The 20,274-nt window shown below is 39.9% G+C and overlaps 1 protein-coding gene across 9 annotated transcripts in view; it reads right to left on the bottom strand.

Moving 5' to 3' along the window:
* The window catches only part of SYNE2 (spectrin repeat containing nuclear envelope protein 2), a 413,158-nt gene that overhangs the window by 26,660 nt on the left and 366,224 nt on the right, over positions 1 to 20,274 (bottom strand). For all 9 annotated transcript variants that reach the window (XM_064486012.1, XM_064486013.1, XM_064486014.1 and 6 more), the window contains exons 95-99: positions 19,469 to 19,663; positions 17,171 to 17,296; positions 10,945 to 11,100; positions 8,728 to 8,886; positions 8,036 to 8,202 (exon numbers count right to left, since the gene is read on the bottom strand). In XM_064486012.1, the coding sequence (XP_064342082.1) occupies positions 8,036 to 8,202; positions 8,728 to 8,886; positions 10,945 to 11,100; positions 17,171 to 17,296; positions 19,469 to 19,663 (803 nt within the window). The remainder of the gene's footprint in view (positions 1 to 8,035; positions 8,203 to 8,727; positions 8,887 to 10,944; positions 11,101 to 17,170; positions 17,297 to 19,468; positions 19,664 to 20,274) is intronic.

The raw sequence follows: 20,274 nt of genomic DNA, 5'->3' as shown, positions 1-20,274 counted from the left end.
TATTTAGGTGCAACGGGGGAAGTTTTTCACTTGTGTGGACTATTAGAAGGCCTGAATAAAACCAAAACATTTTTCTATGAAATCAAACAAAATAAGAATTTTGCCAAAGAGGAGCTATGAACTATAAAGTCTTTTGTGGGGACTGTGGGTAGAAATGCAGAAAATAATCAAGGTGAATAAAGTTTTTCCTTTATCTTTAGCTAACGATGGATCGTAATTTAATACTTACGAACCAAGCTCTCCCTTCAAAACAAAAATCAAGCCAGGTTGGTATCATTCCATGTATCAGGCCTAAGTCTTACAACGTATGATGGAGGCTTTAAATATAAATTCCTGTATATGGAATGGTTTACATTTCAGTTCTATTCTCTACTCACTAAAGGGTCAACAGTTGAATTATAAAGGCCCTGGACCAGCATAAGTTTAAAAAATTCCTATGCTAATGTGGACAGCATAGCTTAAAAAAATACGAAGGAAAACTGAGATGGTTGAAGCATCTGAATTTGTATTGAAACAAACAGATACTCAGACCTGTAGGCAGCTGTCAGTTGCTAAAAACACTGTACAAATTGCGCACAATTGCATCTTTGTAAATGACTAACCGTCTTTACAGTAAGATAATCAGTTACTACAAGATCTTGAAGCCCTGATTTGAGGGCACCGACATGACAATACATTTGAGCTAATCGCCTCTTTGAAGCATTTATGTCGCCGGAGGACTTCCATTTTCCGCACAGCATAATCACTTCTCTCCCCTGCTTGTCAAAGACTGGCTGCAGACACCACACGCATGCTGACACTGGGGAAGAACCCATCCCCCGATGGCTGAGCGCACGCACTCCGTAGCCACCATCTCATCTGTAATTTCTATTGTAACCAACATGAGAGCGCGAGACAGCGAGACACAGAGACAGCAGCCAGCCGCCCCTCATATGCAGAGCTGATGGCTGAAATGGCACTTACTGTTGATGAGAAAAAATCATTCCTTAGGTTGGGCGAAACCTCCAAGTTCCCGGCTGCACCTCCACCTCCCGGGGACGCGGCGGCCCCTCCCCCGCCCGGCGCCGCTCCATTCACTGGTTCAGCATCTTCCGCAGGCCGCCCTCCCGCCGGCTCCCGTGGGCACGGCTCGCCCGCCGCAGCAGAGCAGCAGAGCAGTGCCCATGGGCAAGGAAGAGACTTGCTTCTGTGCTAACTGCAATTTTTTAATCTCAGTTTTCTCCCTTCCAATAAACAAATATCTCTAGCTCTTGCCTCTCTGACACGACACACACACACGTCTTTGTTCTGACGCTACAGGACTGCAATGCTGGAGAAAGAAAGTCCCAGTGTTATCTTGGCTATGGGTTATTTATGAAGTGCTATAAACCCAGGGAAGAAACATTTAGATTTGGGGCACGGAAAAGAAGATTTCTGTTCTTGTCAAATTAAATGTCTCTGTTTCAGGTTTAAAAGCAATGGTGAAATCTGAAGTCCCTAAGTCCAACAGGAGTGCCTTCCTCCTTTCCTCCCAAAGAAGAAATTTCCCCGGGAGGTTTTCTGCCCCACCTTTTTAGACCTGTGCATCCTGGCTTAGGAGGGGCAGAGAGTTCACTTGGTCCATTCCTTAGCTTTTTTTTTTTTTTCCAGAAAAAATTCTATCTTGTAGTACAAATGGAGTTCAAGACTTTGTAGAGGAAGAAATTTTGCAGTTTCCCTTGCTAGCTCCTCCTAGGGTTTACCATAATGTATCTGAGAATTCCTCCAAAAAGGAAAAAAAAAGAATATTCCTCCACATCCCTAAATACTGTTCTCTATGTGATCCTGAGTGGCTCTGCTTAGCAGTGCACCCTCGGTTTGTGTCCAAGCCCCTTTTAGGCTCAGTCTCAGCCTTATTTGAAGACTTGATGATACTGGTCATTTCTCATGGGCCCTTAAAGCCCAATGTTTAGTCATTATTACATCTCCACCTTGAAACACAGCAAGCACATTTTAGACCAGTGAAATTAGGAATACAGATTTGGAAATAGTTCTCCCCAAATGCAGCATCTGACCAGCTTGGGTCCACATGCTTGGCTGTCCCTGGTGACCCCAAGGCACAGTACATGGGACCTGCCTGATGCTGGACACCAGGCTATTGACTGCTCACTGCCCTGTGATGGCTGCTGTCTTTTTGGGGAAGCTCCTCGACCCTTGGGAAGGCACTTCTGCAGGGCTCGGGGACAGCAGTCATCTGCTCCAGAGGTAGACTGATGGGGCTAATGAGAAGGAAAAAGGAAAGAAGGGAGGCCGACCTCACATTTAGCTCTCCCTATGCTAAAAACCTCTAAGTCCTTCCAGTCCTACTGGATCAGGCAAGCTGCTAAGACCAGAACAAGTCAACTCTATGACTAGCAGCATTGTTTGGTCTTCCAGAATAACCTTGAGAAAATACAGATAAAGGAAGAGCAATGAAAACGTATCAGTTTAAAAAGGCACATATCTCCCTGCTCATTCTTCAAGGGATGGAAAAACAATCTTAACACATGGTTGCCATGGTAATAACTGCTGAGTGTAAATGACAACATTTTAATTGCTACTCTTGTAAAGCAGGTGGGCTTTTCATATTGGTAGGTAAAATGTGAAAATTACACTTGGTTAAAAAGTTTTTTCATAGACTTGATCCTTCTGATAGCGAGAGAGCTATCTAGTCTAAAGAGGAAGGGACCATATGGTAGTATGTCCGAGTACATCCTTCCTTCATAACGTCAGCTTAAGGATGCCAAGTCCATCAATGATGCTACCCTCAAAAAGAAATTAGTAGAAAGGTAGTAACAATCATGACTTTTTTTTTTTAAGGAGAAAAAGCTCCCATATTCCTTTTTCCACAATTAACATTTAGAAAATACACATTAAAAAAAAAAATCACTGATGATGCCAACCCCAACAGATGCCAGTGTAAATGCTCTGAGGTATGTCTTTCCACTGAGCTGTCTTGTGTTTCAGGCACTGAAAGCTGTGACTAGATCATTCTCACAGGCTGCTACAAAGAGTCTTTAAAAAAGGGCCCCCCAACCCCATGTCCCTGAAGAGGCTCTGCCAAGACAAACAACCAGACAGAGTCACTCACTGAGGACACAGGGCCCCTGTGTCATGGGGCACAGCAGAGGCTGTGATGAATGAAATGGGGAGGGGATTTGGGGAAACAAAAGGATATGGATTTTTAAGGAGTTCAACTATTGTGATTTTGAAATCAAGAGTAGGTGAGATTATGTGTTGAGCTGAGGCTTTCTTTGGCATCAGTCCCATTAAAGGGACGATGACCGGGGACCCTCTTTGCAGAGCTGTGGTCTGTGCTGAAACAAGTCAACTTCGCATCCTTTGGCCCATCACCCATCACCCTGGGTCTAAACTATTCTTCTTAATAGATAACTTAGCTTTCTCCAAAACCCAGACTCACACATATCGGTAGTTCTGCAAAACGACTTCTGTGACTTAGCCATCTCTCCTGCATTCAGGTTTCTCTGGGTCACTTTTCAAAGATACTATCTAAGAAAATATGGGGAAGAGAAAGAGCCAACAGCTACAATGAAAAAAATTAACTTTTCATTTAATCTGTCCATAAGCATAGTAGGATACACTTAATATTTGTCATCAAATCAGACTGGGTTCCAGAATAATCACACCATTCCCAAAAAACATACAGCGCTCCAAATGGGCTTTCTGTTGAAGAAATTAATAGCGTGTTTTATAAGAGTTCAGATGACATAAATCTAAGAAGCTGCCCAAGGGCCCACGAGAAATGCTAAAAGCTCCTGTGGCAATTCAATGGAGAGCAAGTTCTGTGAATTTTAATGCCAACATGAGGGACTGTGTGACCTTATGCGAGGAAGTCAGCATTAAGACTGACATAGGCACCCCAACCCCCTCGATTATTCGGTTATTTTAGGAGATGTGTCCTTTAGATTCTTTGCTTTAAGGCTTTTAGAGAAGCTGGAAAACATTTTACAGGCAGAGGGAAAGCAGTGCTTTGGGTCCTAGCACCACCGCCACCCATCACACAGCCACACCGCACTGGAGGCCAACAGCGCATATGCAGGGACACAGCCATAGCTATCCCGGTGCTCTTTCATCCAGGACCTTGTACAGTTTAACAAGCAAACAGGCTCGCAGAGGCCACAAGACTTGGTCATGGTAAGTGGCAAATCCACCATGTCACCTCACCCTGCTGCTGGCTCTAGCTGTGTCCCCTGGGCCAGCACCATTGGCAACACCTGGCACTCTAATGTTAGAAATGCACATTCTTGGGCCCACCCAGACCCACGGAATCAGCAGCTCGGCGGGGGGGGGGTGGGGGTCGGGTCCAGCCATTCATGTTCTCATGAGCTTTCCAGGGAGTCCGATGCATGTTTGAGAACCACTGCTCTAGAGTAGACAGTAAAGACTATATTGAGTTCTAGGTTTTAGAAAATTCTAATAACCACTTTGAAAAAGTCTCAAAGCTGCCAAGTGCTCTTCTGATGCATGGTACAGGGGGACAGAAAGACCCTGGCTCCGGCCCAGCCTGTGCAGAGCTTCTTCTGCCCCTGGCTCAGTTATTTACCCTCTCTGAACTGCCACATCCTTCTCTGTGAAATGGAGAATACTGATCTTGTAGGGTTGTTGCAAGAATGAGATGAAATAATACAGAAAAATAAACAACACTGGTTTCTTCCCCTATCTACCTCATAATGGAGCCTACTGCCTGAAATGATCAGTAAACTTAATGTGCATTTAAGTAACCCTGTCCTCCATGTTTTAACAATTCTTTAAAATTTACCTCTATATTGCTGACAATGAACCCAAAACAATAGGCCTTTTTCCATTTTTTTTTCCCTTCCAGTGAATTAAACCTGATTTACTGAGATCTTGGACTTCTGAACACCATTCCCAGCCTTGAAGTTAAAGGCTTGTAGTTAAAATCTTGAAGTCATGAAGCTCAGTACCTGTACAGGGTATTCCTCCAAATCTTACCATTTTTAAAGAGAGATGCTGTCCCTGCCACAGGAGTGAAGCAGCACAATACTGTGAGCAGGACAGAGTGGTTAAATGGTGTCTAGAATTCTTTGGCCAAATGAGGCCATTTAGTGTATCCTGCAGGGCTGCAGGTTCTGGTCGGTGTGGTTCAAATTCTGCAGACTGTGCCCCCCTGCTTTCCCGATGGTGATGTGATCAGCGTCAGAGATTAGACGAGGAACTGATTCTACAGGAGGCCAATTTATGGTAGGTCCAAGTTTGCTGCCTCAAACCACAGATTCACCGGAAGTATAAACTCAACTGGGATTTTCCTTGACTGTCTGCCATCTGTCTCAGCCTGGCCTTTGCTTTAAGGTAAAATAAATTATTCCCTCACTATTCCCTCAGCTTTGAAGGGATTAGGGTCTCAATATGATCTACTCATTTCAAGGTAACAAACTAGACGGATCTGGGGTAGCAGGGAGGCAATACAACTGTCTGAGTTCAAGTCCTGGTTGCCTCATGTGCTGGTAATGCAACTGTGGGCAAGTTACTTAACTTCAGTGCCTCGGTTTCCTCATCTGTAAAAATGGGATAATGCTACCTACCTTTCCGAATTACAATGATTAAGTGAAATCATACATAAAAAGCACATTGTTAAGAACATAGCCAGTGGCCAATATATTTGCTATTATTTCAACTCCTTATTTTGCCAGCTACTCCTTCCAAAAAGACCGCTGAAATTTCACCTGCTTTTTTTTTTTTTTCCCCTCTTTCCCACCAAGGAATTGGCTAAAGACAGGCAGCCAGAGAGGAGGGAGGAAAGCAAATAGCCTGTTAAACTGAAGTGACATCACCAAAGCACAAATGATTAAGAATGAATCAGCACTCAGGTCTTCAGGAAGCATCATGTACATCCTGCTCCCAAATGACCTAAGAACAGGCATGATGTCCTTATCCCCTTGGCCAGTGCCCGGTGCCCAAGAAGACTTAGAAGACAAAGACAGTGATGACAAAGACACATCAGACACAATTTACCCAACAGAAATGATCACATTCATACATACTGGAACATTCGTTCATTTCAACAGATATTTGAAGCACTGTTCTAAGTGCTAGAAATAAGATAGACTCTGGTCTCACAGAGGAAAGACCTCTCACTATTAGACATAACCGAGGGAATCCTCTTTCACTCAACCAGTGTGCTACTTAGGGTCTTAGGGAAAGACAATGATAATAACCACTGGATAAATGCTGGCTCCCATATGCTGGTCGTGGGCCAAACGCAAGACATGTGTTACACATCCTCAGACATAAGTGGTGCTGTTAGACACAGTTTGCAAATTTTGAAACTGAGGCTTAGAAAGGATAAATCACTCCTTAAGTTTCCACGGTAAGTGGTAAAGTCAGGACTGGCTCAAAATCTGTGCTCTTAATCCTTACTTGGGTCACCACCATGGATTTCCATAGACTCTTTTTTTCAACTGGCAGTAAAGAGATTTTGAATTCAGCCCAGCTGAGGCTGCCAGCAAAGTCACCCTAATATTAGTCTTCAACAGACCCTTCACAGCTGAAAAACCATGAACGACTTAGACTTTGTTTAGGAGGCCATGTCTTGAGTTGAGATTTAAGCTCTTCTAAGACTCAGCCCCAACCTACCTTTCTAAAAGCTTCATCTCCTGCACTTGAGCCAATGAAGCTTCTTGTAACAAGTTTTCTATACTGCTCTACCCTGTACCTTTTTGCTTACAACGTACATTTCTCCTTCTCGGCCACCCGTTGCACTCGAGTCCTAACCCCTAATTTAGGACCATCTGGGAACACCTCTCTTCTATGAGGCTCTTCCCAATCCCCACCCCCACTGCAGGAAGATGAGCTCTGAAGCCATTTGGCTTTACAGCTGCTCAGATGCCTGCTCCCATTAATAAAACTGACTCATCTTACTTCCTGTCTGTAATTCTCATAGCACTTATCCTGGTGCCTCTGCTGACTGAATCAGGTTCGCTTAATGCTTACAGTCAACAGCGAGGTAAAAGAGACACCAAATTATTGAGAGTATTTTATTTTCAGTATTCCCCAGTTCATTTACCTTACAGGTTTCTCCTGTGCAGTCCACATATCATAAGTGTTCAAAACAGCTGAGCATTATTATGTAAAAGACTCACTCGGCCAGTGGAAACAAAGCCGCATGAATGGCCCGAAAGCCAAGTGACTGCTCTTTGTGTACCAGGTTACAACTGACAAATACTTTGGTCGGGGTCTGTCTTTGGACAGAGGATTTGAACACAGGACATTTCAAAGCTTTGAGTAGCTTTGTCATCATTATTTCATGAAGAGAGATAAAATGATCAGTCTTGTTCCTGATATGCACTAGAGAGCTTTGATTTATAGTCACAGCCCTGCCTCCCTGGTCCACACCTGAGGACCAGATGCCCACTGGGGACCGGGCACACCTAGCACACACCTCCAGAGAAGCTGGGACTTGGGTGTGCCAAGCCCCTGTGGGTGGGGGCAGGGGGCGGTCAGGGACCTCCAGAAGCAGCATCTGGAAATCAGGCCTGTGCCCTTGACCTGCTTGCACTTGCCACACACAAGCAGAAACAGACAGGCCTGGTTTCATCTGGGGGACACGGGAATCTAAGGCAGTATTAGAATTTCTAAATAATACCCCTTCAGGGGGGAGGCTATAGCTCAGTGGTAGACTGCGTGCTTAGCATGCATGAGGTCCTGGGTTCAAGCCCCAGCACCTCTGTTAAAATAAATTAATAAACAAACCTAATTACCCCACACACACAAAAAAACCCCCCAAAATAATAAATAATACCTCTTCAAGGACCAACTCTCATTAAACCTAGTCTAACTCATGTGAAATCTTCAGTTTAAAGAAAAAAATATTAAAGTGAAACTTATTAAAATATAATCTTCCTATTGTGTTGAAATAAGAATTTCCACTCTTTTGTACCAAACCTTGCCTCTCTCTACCTGTACGTTTGTAAAAGCGCCGGATTACCCCCTAGGAAGACTGGGCTGTTTCGAGATCTGTATCCAGGGAGCAGGAATCGATGGTTAGGCCATTTCTTACCTGGATCCAATGACGTCAAAAAGGTGCTGCCAACGGTCATTGATTTTGTGCAGCTTGTCATCAATCTCAGCTGCTCTTGTCTTGTTGCTGGCCTTGATGAGACGGTCACCCATTTGCTTTAACTGTAGCTTGTTTTCAGTGAACAAATTTATTTCCTCCATGCAGTCCTGGCAGAGGCACCAAAACACAAAGATGGAATCACCACCCAAAATTCGTCTCTTTGCCAGCTATATACACACAGTTGTGCCTCCTGAAATTTTTCAAAAAATAAAAACACTTCTCACACCCATTAGTGCAGCTCCCCAGTGAGCAGCTAAAGACTCAAATGATGCTCACTGAGTGCATGTGCAATATAGCAGGCAGTAGTTACTTTCTTAATTCAAAAGCCCTGGTTTCCCTCACAGGTTTCCTCTGATCTAACCTACTTGGGAGCCAAGGACTAGTGAGTATAACTAATTGAACCGAATAGATCAGCAAGAATTTTCCTGAGTTTTAACTGGGTGACATTTTGGGGGACTGTGGGAAGAATGTTCTTTCTTCCTTTCCCTGTGGGATGCCCACTTAGAATGACCCACATTTCCTGTCTCATTGGAAATGTACCTACAACATTGTACAGTTCTGAGCCTGGGAGTGAGGAGGGCAGAAAATACCATGGTAGTCGTAACTGCACTCATCTGGGGACCCCAGCTTACCTTCTGTAGCTTTTCAATCATTTCTTCAATACTAATGTCTGCTGTCTGCAGAACTTTGTTTTCCATCTGCACCAGCCACGCACACAACTCTTTATTTTTTTCATTAAACACAATCCATGAATTGAGTCTGTCTTCTATCTCCTGTTTGCGTAGAGCCACCTGGAAATGAAAATACATTTGGCAGCTGAGTACATGCAGGAAGGAAAGTTTTTCTCTTCCCTTTACCCCCATCAAAAGGACTAAGAAGTCATTCATTTTAATCAGTGGTCCTGTAAACATTGTGATGTTTCTGCCTTTTAAATCCCTAGGGTTCAACTTCAGCAGAAGTGTCTTACACCTTGATGAATGGCATAAAAAGCAACAACAGCAAAATTGTACCTGAAGTATAACTGACAAAAGGATTCGGTTTTATCCAATATATATCTATTATTATTGAGTTATATTAAAAACTAGAAACAGGAAAGAATATATTACACAGCATACAAATTTCTTCTGTTCCTTATTCTTTCAACATGTTTATTTACTGCTTGCTACATGCTAATTTATTACCTTTCTTAAAAATGATCAAGTCCTTATTCTTACTTAAAGCCAATGTTTTGCACATTTAATTTAAAAACTATCACCTGGATCACAATATAAATCTACCATCTGTAATTCATATAGACCATGAAAATTAAAGTCATTTAAATGTTTTAGTGGTATATTTTAAAAACAAAGCAAAATAAAATAAAACACAATACACATCACTCATTTAATCCACCTTTCCAATGTGCACAATGGCTTTGCATGGGAACCATGGAAATGGAACCAAACACTGGCCTGTAGTGAGCAGGCTGATTCCAAAATACTCAAGTGCTCCTTTATGCATTAGCAACCCCTAAGCTGACATCATCAAAGGGTCTTCCTCCTTACAGGGTTCAATTTATAACTTAAATAAATAGAAATTTAAAGAATGCAAATCACCCTTTCTAAATGTACAAAAGTATTCCCAGGTCTCAGAAATCCTTAGAATCTTAGAGATAGGAGTAGCTAAGAGTTCTTTCCGTCAAGTTTGAACATCCCACTTTGCAAATGGGGAAACCAAGGCTGAATTCCCAGAGATTTCTCTGCTATGTACAAAAAACCCCTCTGCTCTTTCCATAGTGAGGCAAAAATATCTTAATGTTTGTACATCCACCCAACCAAATAAGAAGGCTCAAAAAACTATCCCTAAAAAAAAGTGTTTTCCTATTCCTCAGAGCACCTACTTAGCTTTTAAAAATCCTGGCACTTTCCACGGCGTCATTCTGACTGGTTTCAAAATGGTAACGATTAGGAACACCTGGGCTCCAGTCTGCTTTTCAGGATACTTTCCACATATTCTAAGTATTTCCCTTCATACAAAATTTGAGTAAAAATTCTAAAAGGACTTTTAAAATTAAGGGTATATTGTGAACATTAAATACTAAGATAAAGAAGGGAAAACATTTTTATTTTACTAAAATGCATTCAAAAGTTTCTGAGTTTCAACTTTTAATACATCTCTTCTTAATTCACAAAAATGAAATTAAGGAATTTATTTTCCTTAGAATTAAATGTTTTTAAAACAAGGCTCTGTTAGAACCTTTTAATTCCATCCTGATCCTGTCACAAACATACCCTAACCACAATCTAATTCTTAGTAAGCAGAAGTGATCCACTGAGATACTAAGTAGAGCAGCTAATCATTTCTTTTAGAGTTTTAAAAACCAGCTACTTGAAATAAACACTGGACCGCATGTGAATGCAAAGTTCTCGGATAAAATGCCCCCAAGTCTGGCACCAAGTACGACTCCCACTGTTCGTTGGGCCCAGAACAGATACTGCTCCAAGGCCAGACGAGACCTCTTTGCTGAAGTCCTGATTCTAAGACAGGGACTGGTACGTGTCATCTGTACCAGACGAGAGCAGAGTGCACACAGCTGCTCAAAACTGCAAACCTCCCCTCCCCCCAACTTAAGGTGATTTTTTAAAAAGCTCATTAAAAGTGTGCAAAGTTCCAGCACTGAGCACTGGAGTAACAAAGGGTCAAATCTGTTAAACAGTGTTGCTGCCTTCTAAAGGAACAGTGGCCGGCCAGGGCTCCAACTGAAAAGGGCCTCTGGTTCAATGAAATTAAGCTCCTTTCTACTTTGTCTGGCCTTCGGAGACATTTCAATAAACACCAGAACAGCCGTGCCCTGTAGTGAACTGACTTACTCTTAAGCAGAGGTCCTCCCATTGTCTGTGCAAATGCTCTATTTGCTCCTTCAAAACCATCACGTCTTCCACAAGAATGTGCCGGGTGAGGTCGGTCTTCATAGTGTGAAGTTCTTTCAAGTTCTGAGTCCAGTGAGCCAAAGACTTCTCTAGTTCCTGCATTTACACACAAGAAGGAAGGGGGGAGGAAAGAAAAAAAAGAAACCCTTCAACTCAGGCTGCTGTTGTTTCCAAACCTGTAGGCAAATCCTTTGATTGGACTCTGGGGGAGGGGAGGCCAGGAAAGGGGGCGGGACCTTCGCAATGAGAAACAGCCCAGGGCCGGCGTCTGCAGCTGTGGTTGGCCACCTCCTCTCAAAGGAAAACTCTTTTCTACCTTTATTTTCACTTTCTCAGGTGTTTCAGGCTTTTATAGAATTCATTCTGTTTTAAAGTCAAATAGGTCTTTATTTAGAGGAAAGTATTTTTGGAACCTAGTAATAATCTCTCACACACACAGGCATATTTTTAATCCTGAAACTGTGTTACGAAAATGTAGTGTAAAATGTGATTTGCCATGTTTAAAAATACCTAAGAAATGCATTGTTGCTGGGTGGTAATCATATAACAACAGCTTCTGTTCAAAGGAAACTGTTTCAGTTAACTTTCAAAAAGAATGAATATAATCAAAGAAAAAAATAAATTCTTTCCAAATGATTGCCAGACATGGGTTAGCAGAACATTTCCTCTGACCCTGGAAATACTTTTTCTTTTTTTAATGAAGTATTTGTCAAATAAGTGTTTTGAATTCTAGGACTTAATTGAGATAATTACTTTCACGACAGAGAAGGTAAAATCAAACAGCCCAAACACTCAAGATTCTTACTGTGCTTCCAATTCTTTGTATGTTAGCACATTTTAAGGGTCTCTATTCATACCTGTCCACTGAAATCCGAAAGAAGAGACTATTTCCTTTATATCAGAAATAAGTCTGAGGGGTGGCAACAATAAAAATGTGCTAACTCTGATTGATTTTCAGAGTTCTAAAAGCTACACTGGCATGATTTCATAACTTGCCATCAAAGATTCACATTTAATAAGATGGTTCAGAGAAGTCTTTTTAAAGGTTGCATGGAGTTTAAGAAATACCATCTTTATCAGAAGAGAAATCATCACTCCAAATTTTTGTTTCCTAGTTTTAGCTTCACAAGTCAAGTAGCATGGATGAGAGCAGATTCTGCAGTGGAACACTTTTACCAGCTCCATAACATAAGGAGGGAAAGTCACAAGTGGACGTTTGCCACTCACTAACTCAAAACTAGAGATCAAAAGACTGAACTTCAAGCAGTGCTTCCCGCTCAGAGGTGCGGGCCGCAGGTGCCTGCCCAGAAGGGAGGCTTGTTTAAGGTATCCACTGCCAGGTTTAAATCAAGTTGGTTTGGATACTTGGATTCTTCCTACAATTAAAAGGATAATTAACAGGTGTAGAGCTTTTGAATTTGGATGTATTATGATTCTTAATAGATACTGCCAGGCTGTATCCTCAAAGGAAGGACTATCTTTCTCCACACACTGTTTAGTATTGAGTTTTATGTATTCTGGGGACAAGTTCAATATGTGTAATGATCCCTAGTTACTGTTTAGATTTGTATTTCTTTGATTACTAGCCTGAAATGCTACCCACTCCTTCTCCCTGATGCTTCCCGCAGATATATTTAATTCCTAAGGACACTTTCAGATCTTAGACACAGGTAATTCCCCAGAGGAGCCTTCTCTGAGTCATTAGATGAGGCTGGGACCCCCGTTTCATGCTCTCACAGCCCCCTTGTCCCTTTTCCCTCTACCACTCACCATGCTTACAGTTATTCACACACATATGTATGTACTTAGTGGGACTCTGGTTAACATGTGTCTCTTCAATAGTCTAGGCTGTCAGTTCCACACTGGCTGGGGCCATGACAACATTGCTTACCAATGTGTTGCCCACCCGGCATCTATCCCGAGGCCTGGTGTACAGTAAGTCCTCAGATACCAACACGGATGATTGAAAGGAAAGAATCTGGCAGTGTATCTCAAAAGCTTTAAAATGTTCATAAATATTAAGGAAAAAAGCAAGGAATCAAACAACACCTAGAGTGAGGGCTACTGTGGAAGTTTATTAAGGCTGATGCTCACTTATTTGTATAAACATTTCAAAAATCATGCTTCTGTGGGGGGGAGGGTATAGCTCAAGTGACAGAGCACATGCTTGGCATGCATGAGGTCCTGGGTTCAATCGCCAGTACCTCCTCTAAGACTAAATACTAAGTAAACCTAATTACCTCCTCCAACCAATAAATAAATAAATAACTAAATAAACTTTAAAAACAAACAAACAAACAAAAATCATGCTTCTGTTTTTAAGTCAAAATAGTTCAGGTCTGCTACCAAACTAATTGCAAAAGAGAACGTCAGTCAGATGTTTTCCTTTCTTAATTTAACTAGGAAAATTTTCTATATTGCAAAAGTACCTATAAAATTCCAGTTGTCCCTATAACACATGATGTAAAACTTAAGAGTTGTTCGACTACATCAAGTGGTGCACTGCACAGGCCTTGAACAGACTCTAATACAGCACAACTGCCTTTAAGCTTTTGCCTGTGGACTCAATTACTGTTGGGATTGTCAAGTCCCATTTCTCTACTCTACCATTTGGGTAAAAAGAGGGCCAAAAAATGAATGTGCATGTATGTGAATACTGACCTGTAATATGCACAGAATATCTTTGGAAGAATACACAACACATTGGTAACACTGATTGTCTCTCTGGAGAGAAACTGATAGGAGAAAAAGTTTCATGGGTACCTTTTGCACCTTCTGAGTTGTGAACCATGTGACTACATTACTTATTCAAAGATTATTTTATGAAGAGGTACAAACCTCCAGTTATAAAATAAGTAAGCTATAGGGATACAAATTATAGCATAAGGAATATGGTCAATAATATTGTAATAACTTTGGGGACAGATGGTTACTAGACTTATCATGGTGACCACTTCATAATATATGCAAATGTCAAGTTACTATGTAGCATACCTGAAACTAGCATTATGTTGTACATCAACTATATTTCAATAAAAAATCATTAAAAAAATAAAACTGTCCTAAGGACTCAATTGTTTGACAGGTTTTATGAACACAGATGCTCACTATAGCAATGACAAGAAAAGGTAGTATATAAAATATATAAAGAAATCACACACACACACACACACATATAAACATGTAAAGCAATTTTTCCACACATCAACTTGGCTGTAACGGGAGTGTAATTTTCCAAGTAGGAAAGTAAAAGGTCAGACTGGTCGAGAGGTTAGGTATCTCCCCCAAGTGATTCAGGGACGATAAACACTGTCCTAGACAGGTTTCAAGTTACTTGGGATCTTTTTGGAATATGGATATAGGTTGGATGAACTCAATGCCCTTGGCCTCTCTCTTTGATTCTTTCCACTGAGAAACAGAATGCTGACACCATAGAACCTGAAAGGATCCTGGTGGACACTGAGAAGTGTCCTACTTGGGAGAAATTATGCTTCCTCATGGGTTTATGGTTCACATTTGACACAGGTTTCTGGACTTGATAAAAGTAAACTCTATGTGTCAAATGAGAGAGTAACTTGAGATCCTCTTATCTGTTACTGAAGTCTAGATTTAAACCAAAACACACAGAGATGATAAAAAAACTTTGAAAATCAGGGATAGAGAGGAAACTTCTTAACCTAATAAAGGCATCTACTAACACATCACCACCAAAAATCACATTTCATGGTGAAATGTTAGAATCATTCTCTTCAAAATCTGGAATGACACATAAGAGCCAGTTATCAATGCTTCTACAACACTGCTCTGAAGATACTGCCAGTGTAGACAGAACAGAATGGAAGTACAAGAATTAAAAGGAAGAAACTTTTTTAGTCATTATTCACCAGTGGTGATTGTGTTCATAAACCCCCCCAACAAGAGAATAGATATATAAAGTATCGAAATTAACAAAAGAATTAAGGAAGACAGTTGAGTATCATATTGATGCACAAAAAAATCAGTCATGTTTCTAGGCACCAGTGATAAACAGAAAATATAATTAGAAAAAGATAATATTTTCAGTAACTTAAAAAGTAACCTACCAAGAAATAAATCTAACAAAAGATGTACAATACCATATAAATAAAGTTATAAAACACTGAACACAACCAAAAGGAGAAATATGCCATATTCAGAAATAGGAGTACTCAATGTCCAAAAGATGTTAAATTTTCCATAAATTATTCTATACATTCAATACAATTCTATTAAAACTCTTATCAGGATATCTTGTAGTTTGACAAACTGCTTCTAAAAGTTGTGTAAGATCAAAGAACCAAGGACATCCACATTCATGTGGGAGAATGACGTATGGGTACATGTCCCAGCTAAGATGAAGATCGGTTGTAATATAGCACAGTACTCGGGGTAATTCGGTATGAACGCTGAGGTAAGTAAACCAATGGAATAGGGTGGAGAACCAAGAAATAAATCATAAACAGAAACAGGCTCACAGATTCAGGACACAAACTGGTAGTTGCCAGAAGGGAGGAGGTTGGGGGACTGGGGAAATAGGTGAAGGGAATTAAGATGTAAAAGCTTCTAGTTATAAAATAAGTCACAAGGATATAAAGTACAGCACGGGAAATACAGTCAATAATATTGCAATAACTTTGATGACAGATTATTACTAGATTTATCATGGTGATCACTTCATAATACGTGTAATCACCATGTTGTACGCTTGAAACTAATATAAGATTGTATGTCAGCTATACCTCAATAAAAAATTCTATTTTTAATTTAAAAAAAGAAACAAATCATGCATATTTGGAAACTTGATATTGGACACTGGACTAATCAGTAAATGGGCACCAGGATTGTGGTTGTGCATATGAATAAAACAAAAATTGGCTCTTTACCTCAAAACATATACGAAAATCAGTTCTTCACTGAATAAACATGGAAATGCAAAAACCAAAATAGGAAAACTTTCAAAAGGAAACGTAGAAGTATATCTTTATGACTGTAGTATTAAGTAATGGTACTGCTTTTATAAAGTTTAAAAAAACCAAAAGTAATACTTCTACATTTCATTGAGATCTACATACCCATGGGGTAAAACTATAAAGAATTTCACAAGAATGATCAAACACCAAATTCAGGGGTGTGGATACCTCTAGGGAGGGGAAGTACATTGGAGGTCATACAGGGCATTTGCACTGTATTTATAATGTTTGGTTTTTCAGCTAGGTGATGCTCTCGTGGCACTTTGTCATATTATTTGTTATGTTAGAATTTTTTTTTGCATGTTAGAAATTTTTACAGTGAAGAAGAAAGGTTCAGGAAGGAGGACACTAATTTCCAGCACAGCCTGAAGTATGAGACTATTCAATTCTTCCTAATTTCTCAATTTGATCCCTGAAGTCACTAAAGGAAGAAAGTAAAAAATTTTAAACTATATTCCATTAGGCTGTTGATGTCTTTCAAACATCAGACCTACAGATAGAGGGAGTTTCTGGGAATTTTACTGGTCCAAACTCCTATCTGTAAGTTTGCCTTGTCATCTGCAAAGCCCTAAAATATCCAGGAATTTTTGTTAATTGTGGTATCAATTAGGCAGAATATAGTTTGGAAAGTATTATAAAAATGTATATTTGAGCAAAACCTCCAATGTATTGACTTTTTTTTTTTAAGAAATATTTATTTTTTAATGACGGTACTGGGAATTGAACCCATGACTTCATGCACGCTAAGTACATGCTCTACCACTGAGCTATACCCTCCCCTGCAATCTACTGACTTCTAAAAGTGAATTCTTCAGTCATACTTTACTGTCATTTTAAAGACAAGGCCATTTGACAAGGGAACAGCGTTCAATGTAATCTCAGATGCCAACATTTATATTAGAGAGGAGAAACAGGAGGAGGATCTGAAGGAGAAAACCCCCAAATCCTAAGAAGAATTTCTGCAAACTCTTTCTCATTTTCACACACGGACCTTAAAAAGCATTGATTCTAACTGCTTCAGAGAGTAGGATATTGTATTAGAGAGGAGGTAGGAAAAATGTTTTCCAATTGGACATGAAAGCTTAGTTTCACACAGGCACTGAAAGGCAAACAAACACTTCAACATCGCAGAAAACGGCCGAGTGATTATTTTGAACACGACTTCAGATGTTCAGTACCTTCACGAGCTCTTTTTCTTTATGGAGGTCCTCATGAAGTTCTGGAAGAGGGTCTTTACTTTGTGCCTTTAAAGCCTGCAGCCTGTTTTTCAACTCCTTGATTTTCTTTTCACACTGGTCCCAGGTCTATTTGAAAACAGTATTAAAATTGATAAGTATTTGGCTGTTTAAGAATGAATTGCAGGAAGAAAAAAAACGAATGAATTGAAGGAACTGGATAATTAATTTAATCCATGTAATAGTTCTATTAAATGTGTTTTTGTAAACCATGCAGAAACCCAGCTCCTTGTCTTGAGCAGACTGTGGTCGAAAAGAGCAGATGCGGCACCTGTCTGGTTTGATGCCTCTCTGCAACTTCATGTGTGGCTCTTCTCAACCATCGGTTGCCTTTTGCTTCGAAATATTTCTTCCTCCCTCTCATTTCTTCTGATCGAGGTAACTTATTTCTACTTTAATCTGGGGGAAAGTTCACATTTAAAAGGCTACTAGAAGGATTCATTTTGAGCATTTACACTTTTGGGCATACGCTCTAATAGCACTGAAGAGCAAAAGCACTCAACCACTTTTCTTGTCTCCTTTTCTAATGTCATCCAACTGCTCTCTCTCTTCCCTCTTCTAGAAATAGCTTGGCTTCAGTGACCCTTTCATAGTTAGGTGTCACTCTCCATTTCTCACCACTGCCCTGACTGCCACTTTCTGCTTGAAGCACTTTGTGGTTTAAAAAAGCATTTCAACCTCATCATCTCACTGTAATTATAATAAGTTTAGGAGATAGACAGCACAAGTGTTATCATCACATTGAAAATGGGAAAACTGAGGCTCAGAGAAAACCGACTGGTCCATGGACATGTAGTCAGAGATCGCAGCAAGGTCCTACTGTACAGCACAGGGAACTATATTCAATACCTTGTAATAGCCTATAGTGAAAAATAATATGAAAAGGAATATATATATATATATGTATAACTGACTCACTATGCTGTACACCAGAAATAAACACAACATTGTAAACCGACTATACGTCAATTAAAAAAAGTAGCTGAATCAAGAGTGGAGCTAAGGTTGCAGATTCCCTGGTGATGCCATGCTTTCACAGCAGCTCTCTTTCTTAAACCTTACATTGCTGAGCAAAGAGTTGCCTGTATTTTCAGGTAAAGGGGGTTTATAATTCATTAGGATAAATTTCTATCCTTGAAATTACTAAAATTATTGACGATACTAGAGACAGACAAACATAGACTCAAACAGAATTCTACCCCTCAGTACAACTGACACTTATATGTCATTGGGTTGGCCCAGTCCTATAGTAACACCTCACTTAAGGACAGGCCACCTGTCTAGCAACAGCAACTCTCTGGGACATAACTAAGAAGAAAGTGAAGGGAGAAACAAAACAAAACTATGAGTCCTTCCTTAGCTCTTCCACGAAAACTTTAATTGCATTTACCTCCATGCTTTGCAAACATGGCAGGTGCTCAACATGTGTCTGCTAGTTAATGAATTTCACAGTTTGTACATCAAACAAAATTTAGATAATTCACTCACAGGAGAGATGTTCCACACATATTTATTCTTTATTCAGAAAAACACCTCTGACAAGCTTGGTTATCTGGTCTGGGGACACATACAACAGATCAAACGCTGGGCTATAAGGAGCAGGTATACTCAGAGAAACAAAAGATAAAAATAAATAGCTTAACATTACATAGAAAGAAAGAAAAACCATGACCATGTAAGAACTCAAAAAGCATAGTAGCGTAGGGGCTAGGCTCAGAGCAGCGCAGAGTCCTTGAGAACAACATGGTATATTTTAGCATAATAAGATATCAATGATTTTCCTAATAATCACTCAAAATAAAGCATTCCAGTGCCTAAAGGTATAGTTATAAATTATCTGGGAAATTGACTTATATGGAAAAGTGTATTCTTTGATGACAGCAGAAAGATGACGTATCACTGTGTTTATTTTCATATACTGTGCCCAAAGTCAGGCTACATGTGGAACATTAGCTATGGGTGCTGAACTTCTCTTGAGAATGAATTAGTTTCCTGTTTCAAAAGGCAAATGTAAAATAGCACCTCAAGTACTTAGCTATTAACCTCAAGCTTTCCCAATAAATGTTATATTATTCTTTTGCATTAAGGATCTAACATGATTGGCGGATTAGTAGGACTTACTGTCCCTCGGAAAACCCATAATAGTGGTTCCCTAAAATCATTCTCATCTTCACACAGCAAACAAAAATTCTACATATTGATTTTGAATATCACGAATGGAAAAGTGAATGGTGAGCTTACCTCTGCAATGCTCTGGAACTGTTTAATCATCTCTCCCAGTTGGAGTTTTGTGTCCTTCCAGTTGTCCTGAAGTTGACTGATTCGCTTGTCAATTGACTCTTTAGTTTCCAGGTTAGTTGTGTTCAGTAACTTTCCCCCAGCTTCCAAGGTGAGTGCATAGGTAGTCTGCCATCTCTGGAAATGAATTTCTTTATTCTAAAAAGAAAAAGGAAAAAAGTGATTTGCTTAAGCCTCTGATGTGATCAAAACGTGACTGCATGTGTTTGTGTGTATTTCCTTTGGAGTTTCTCTTAAAAGTTAAACTAGATATGAATTAGACAAATCTTGTTGGAATACATACACACTCATTCACGTCAAAGACTAATATTTTAAATGAGTAGACAGCATACTACAAACTGATGTGCTCTTAGAATAATTTCCAAGGGTTGGTAATAGATAAGATTTTTAATATAATAATTAGAAGAACAAAGAAACTGAAAATATATTTTATAGAATAAAAGCCTACAAGATAAATGAATCTAAGAGTATTAAGAAAATGACTGGTATTAGATCTGTTATTAAGAGCAAATACCCTTAACATTTTGTATAGAGTAGCCTACTCCTAACCCACCATGTAAAATGTGCACGTTGTGCTAAACAATTTAAAAGAAGAGAACAAATAAAAAAAGTAAAATACAAGAACAGACACTTAAGCACAGAAAGAGGTACATCTGTGTTTGCACTAAAGGGACAGCTTTAAAAAATTCCATTTGGATATCACATAGGCTTCTCTTTAAAGGGTATTGAAACTCGGTATTCATAATACA

The sequence above is a fragment of the Camelus dromedarius genome, chromosome 5, assembly GCF_036321535.1.
Source record: "Camelus dromedarius isolate mCamDro1 chromosome 5, mCamDro1.pat, whole genome shotgun sequence".
NCBI lineage: Eukaryota > Metazoa > Chordata > Mammalia > Artiodactyla > Camelidae > Camelus > Camelus dromedarius.
The sequence above is the reverse complement of the archived record's forward strand: the minus strand, read 5'-3'. Positions and strand labels throughout refer to the sequence as shown.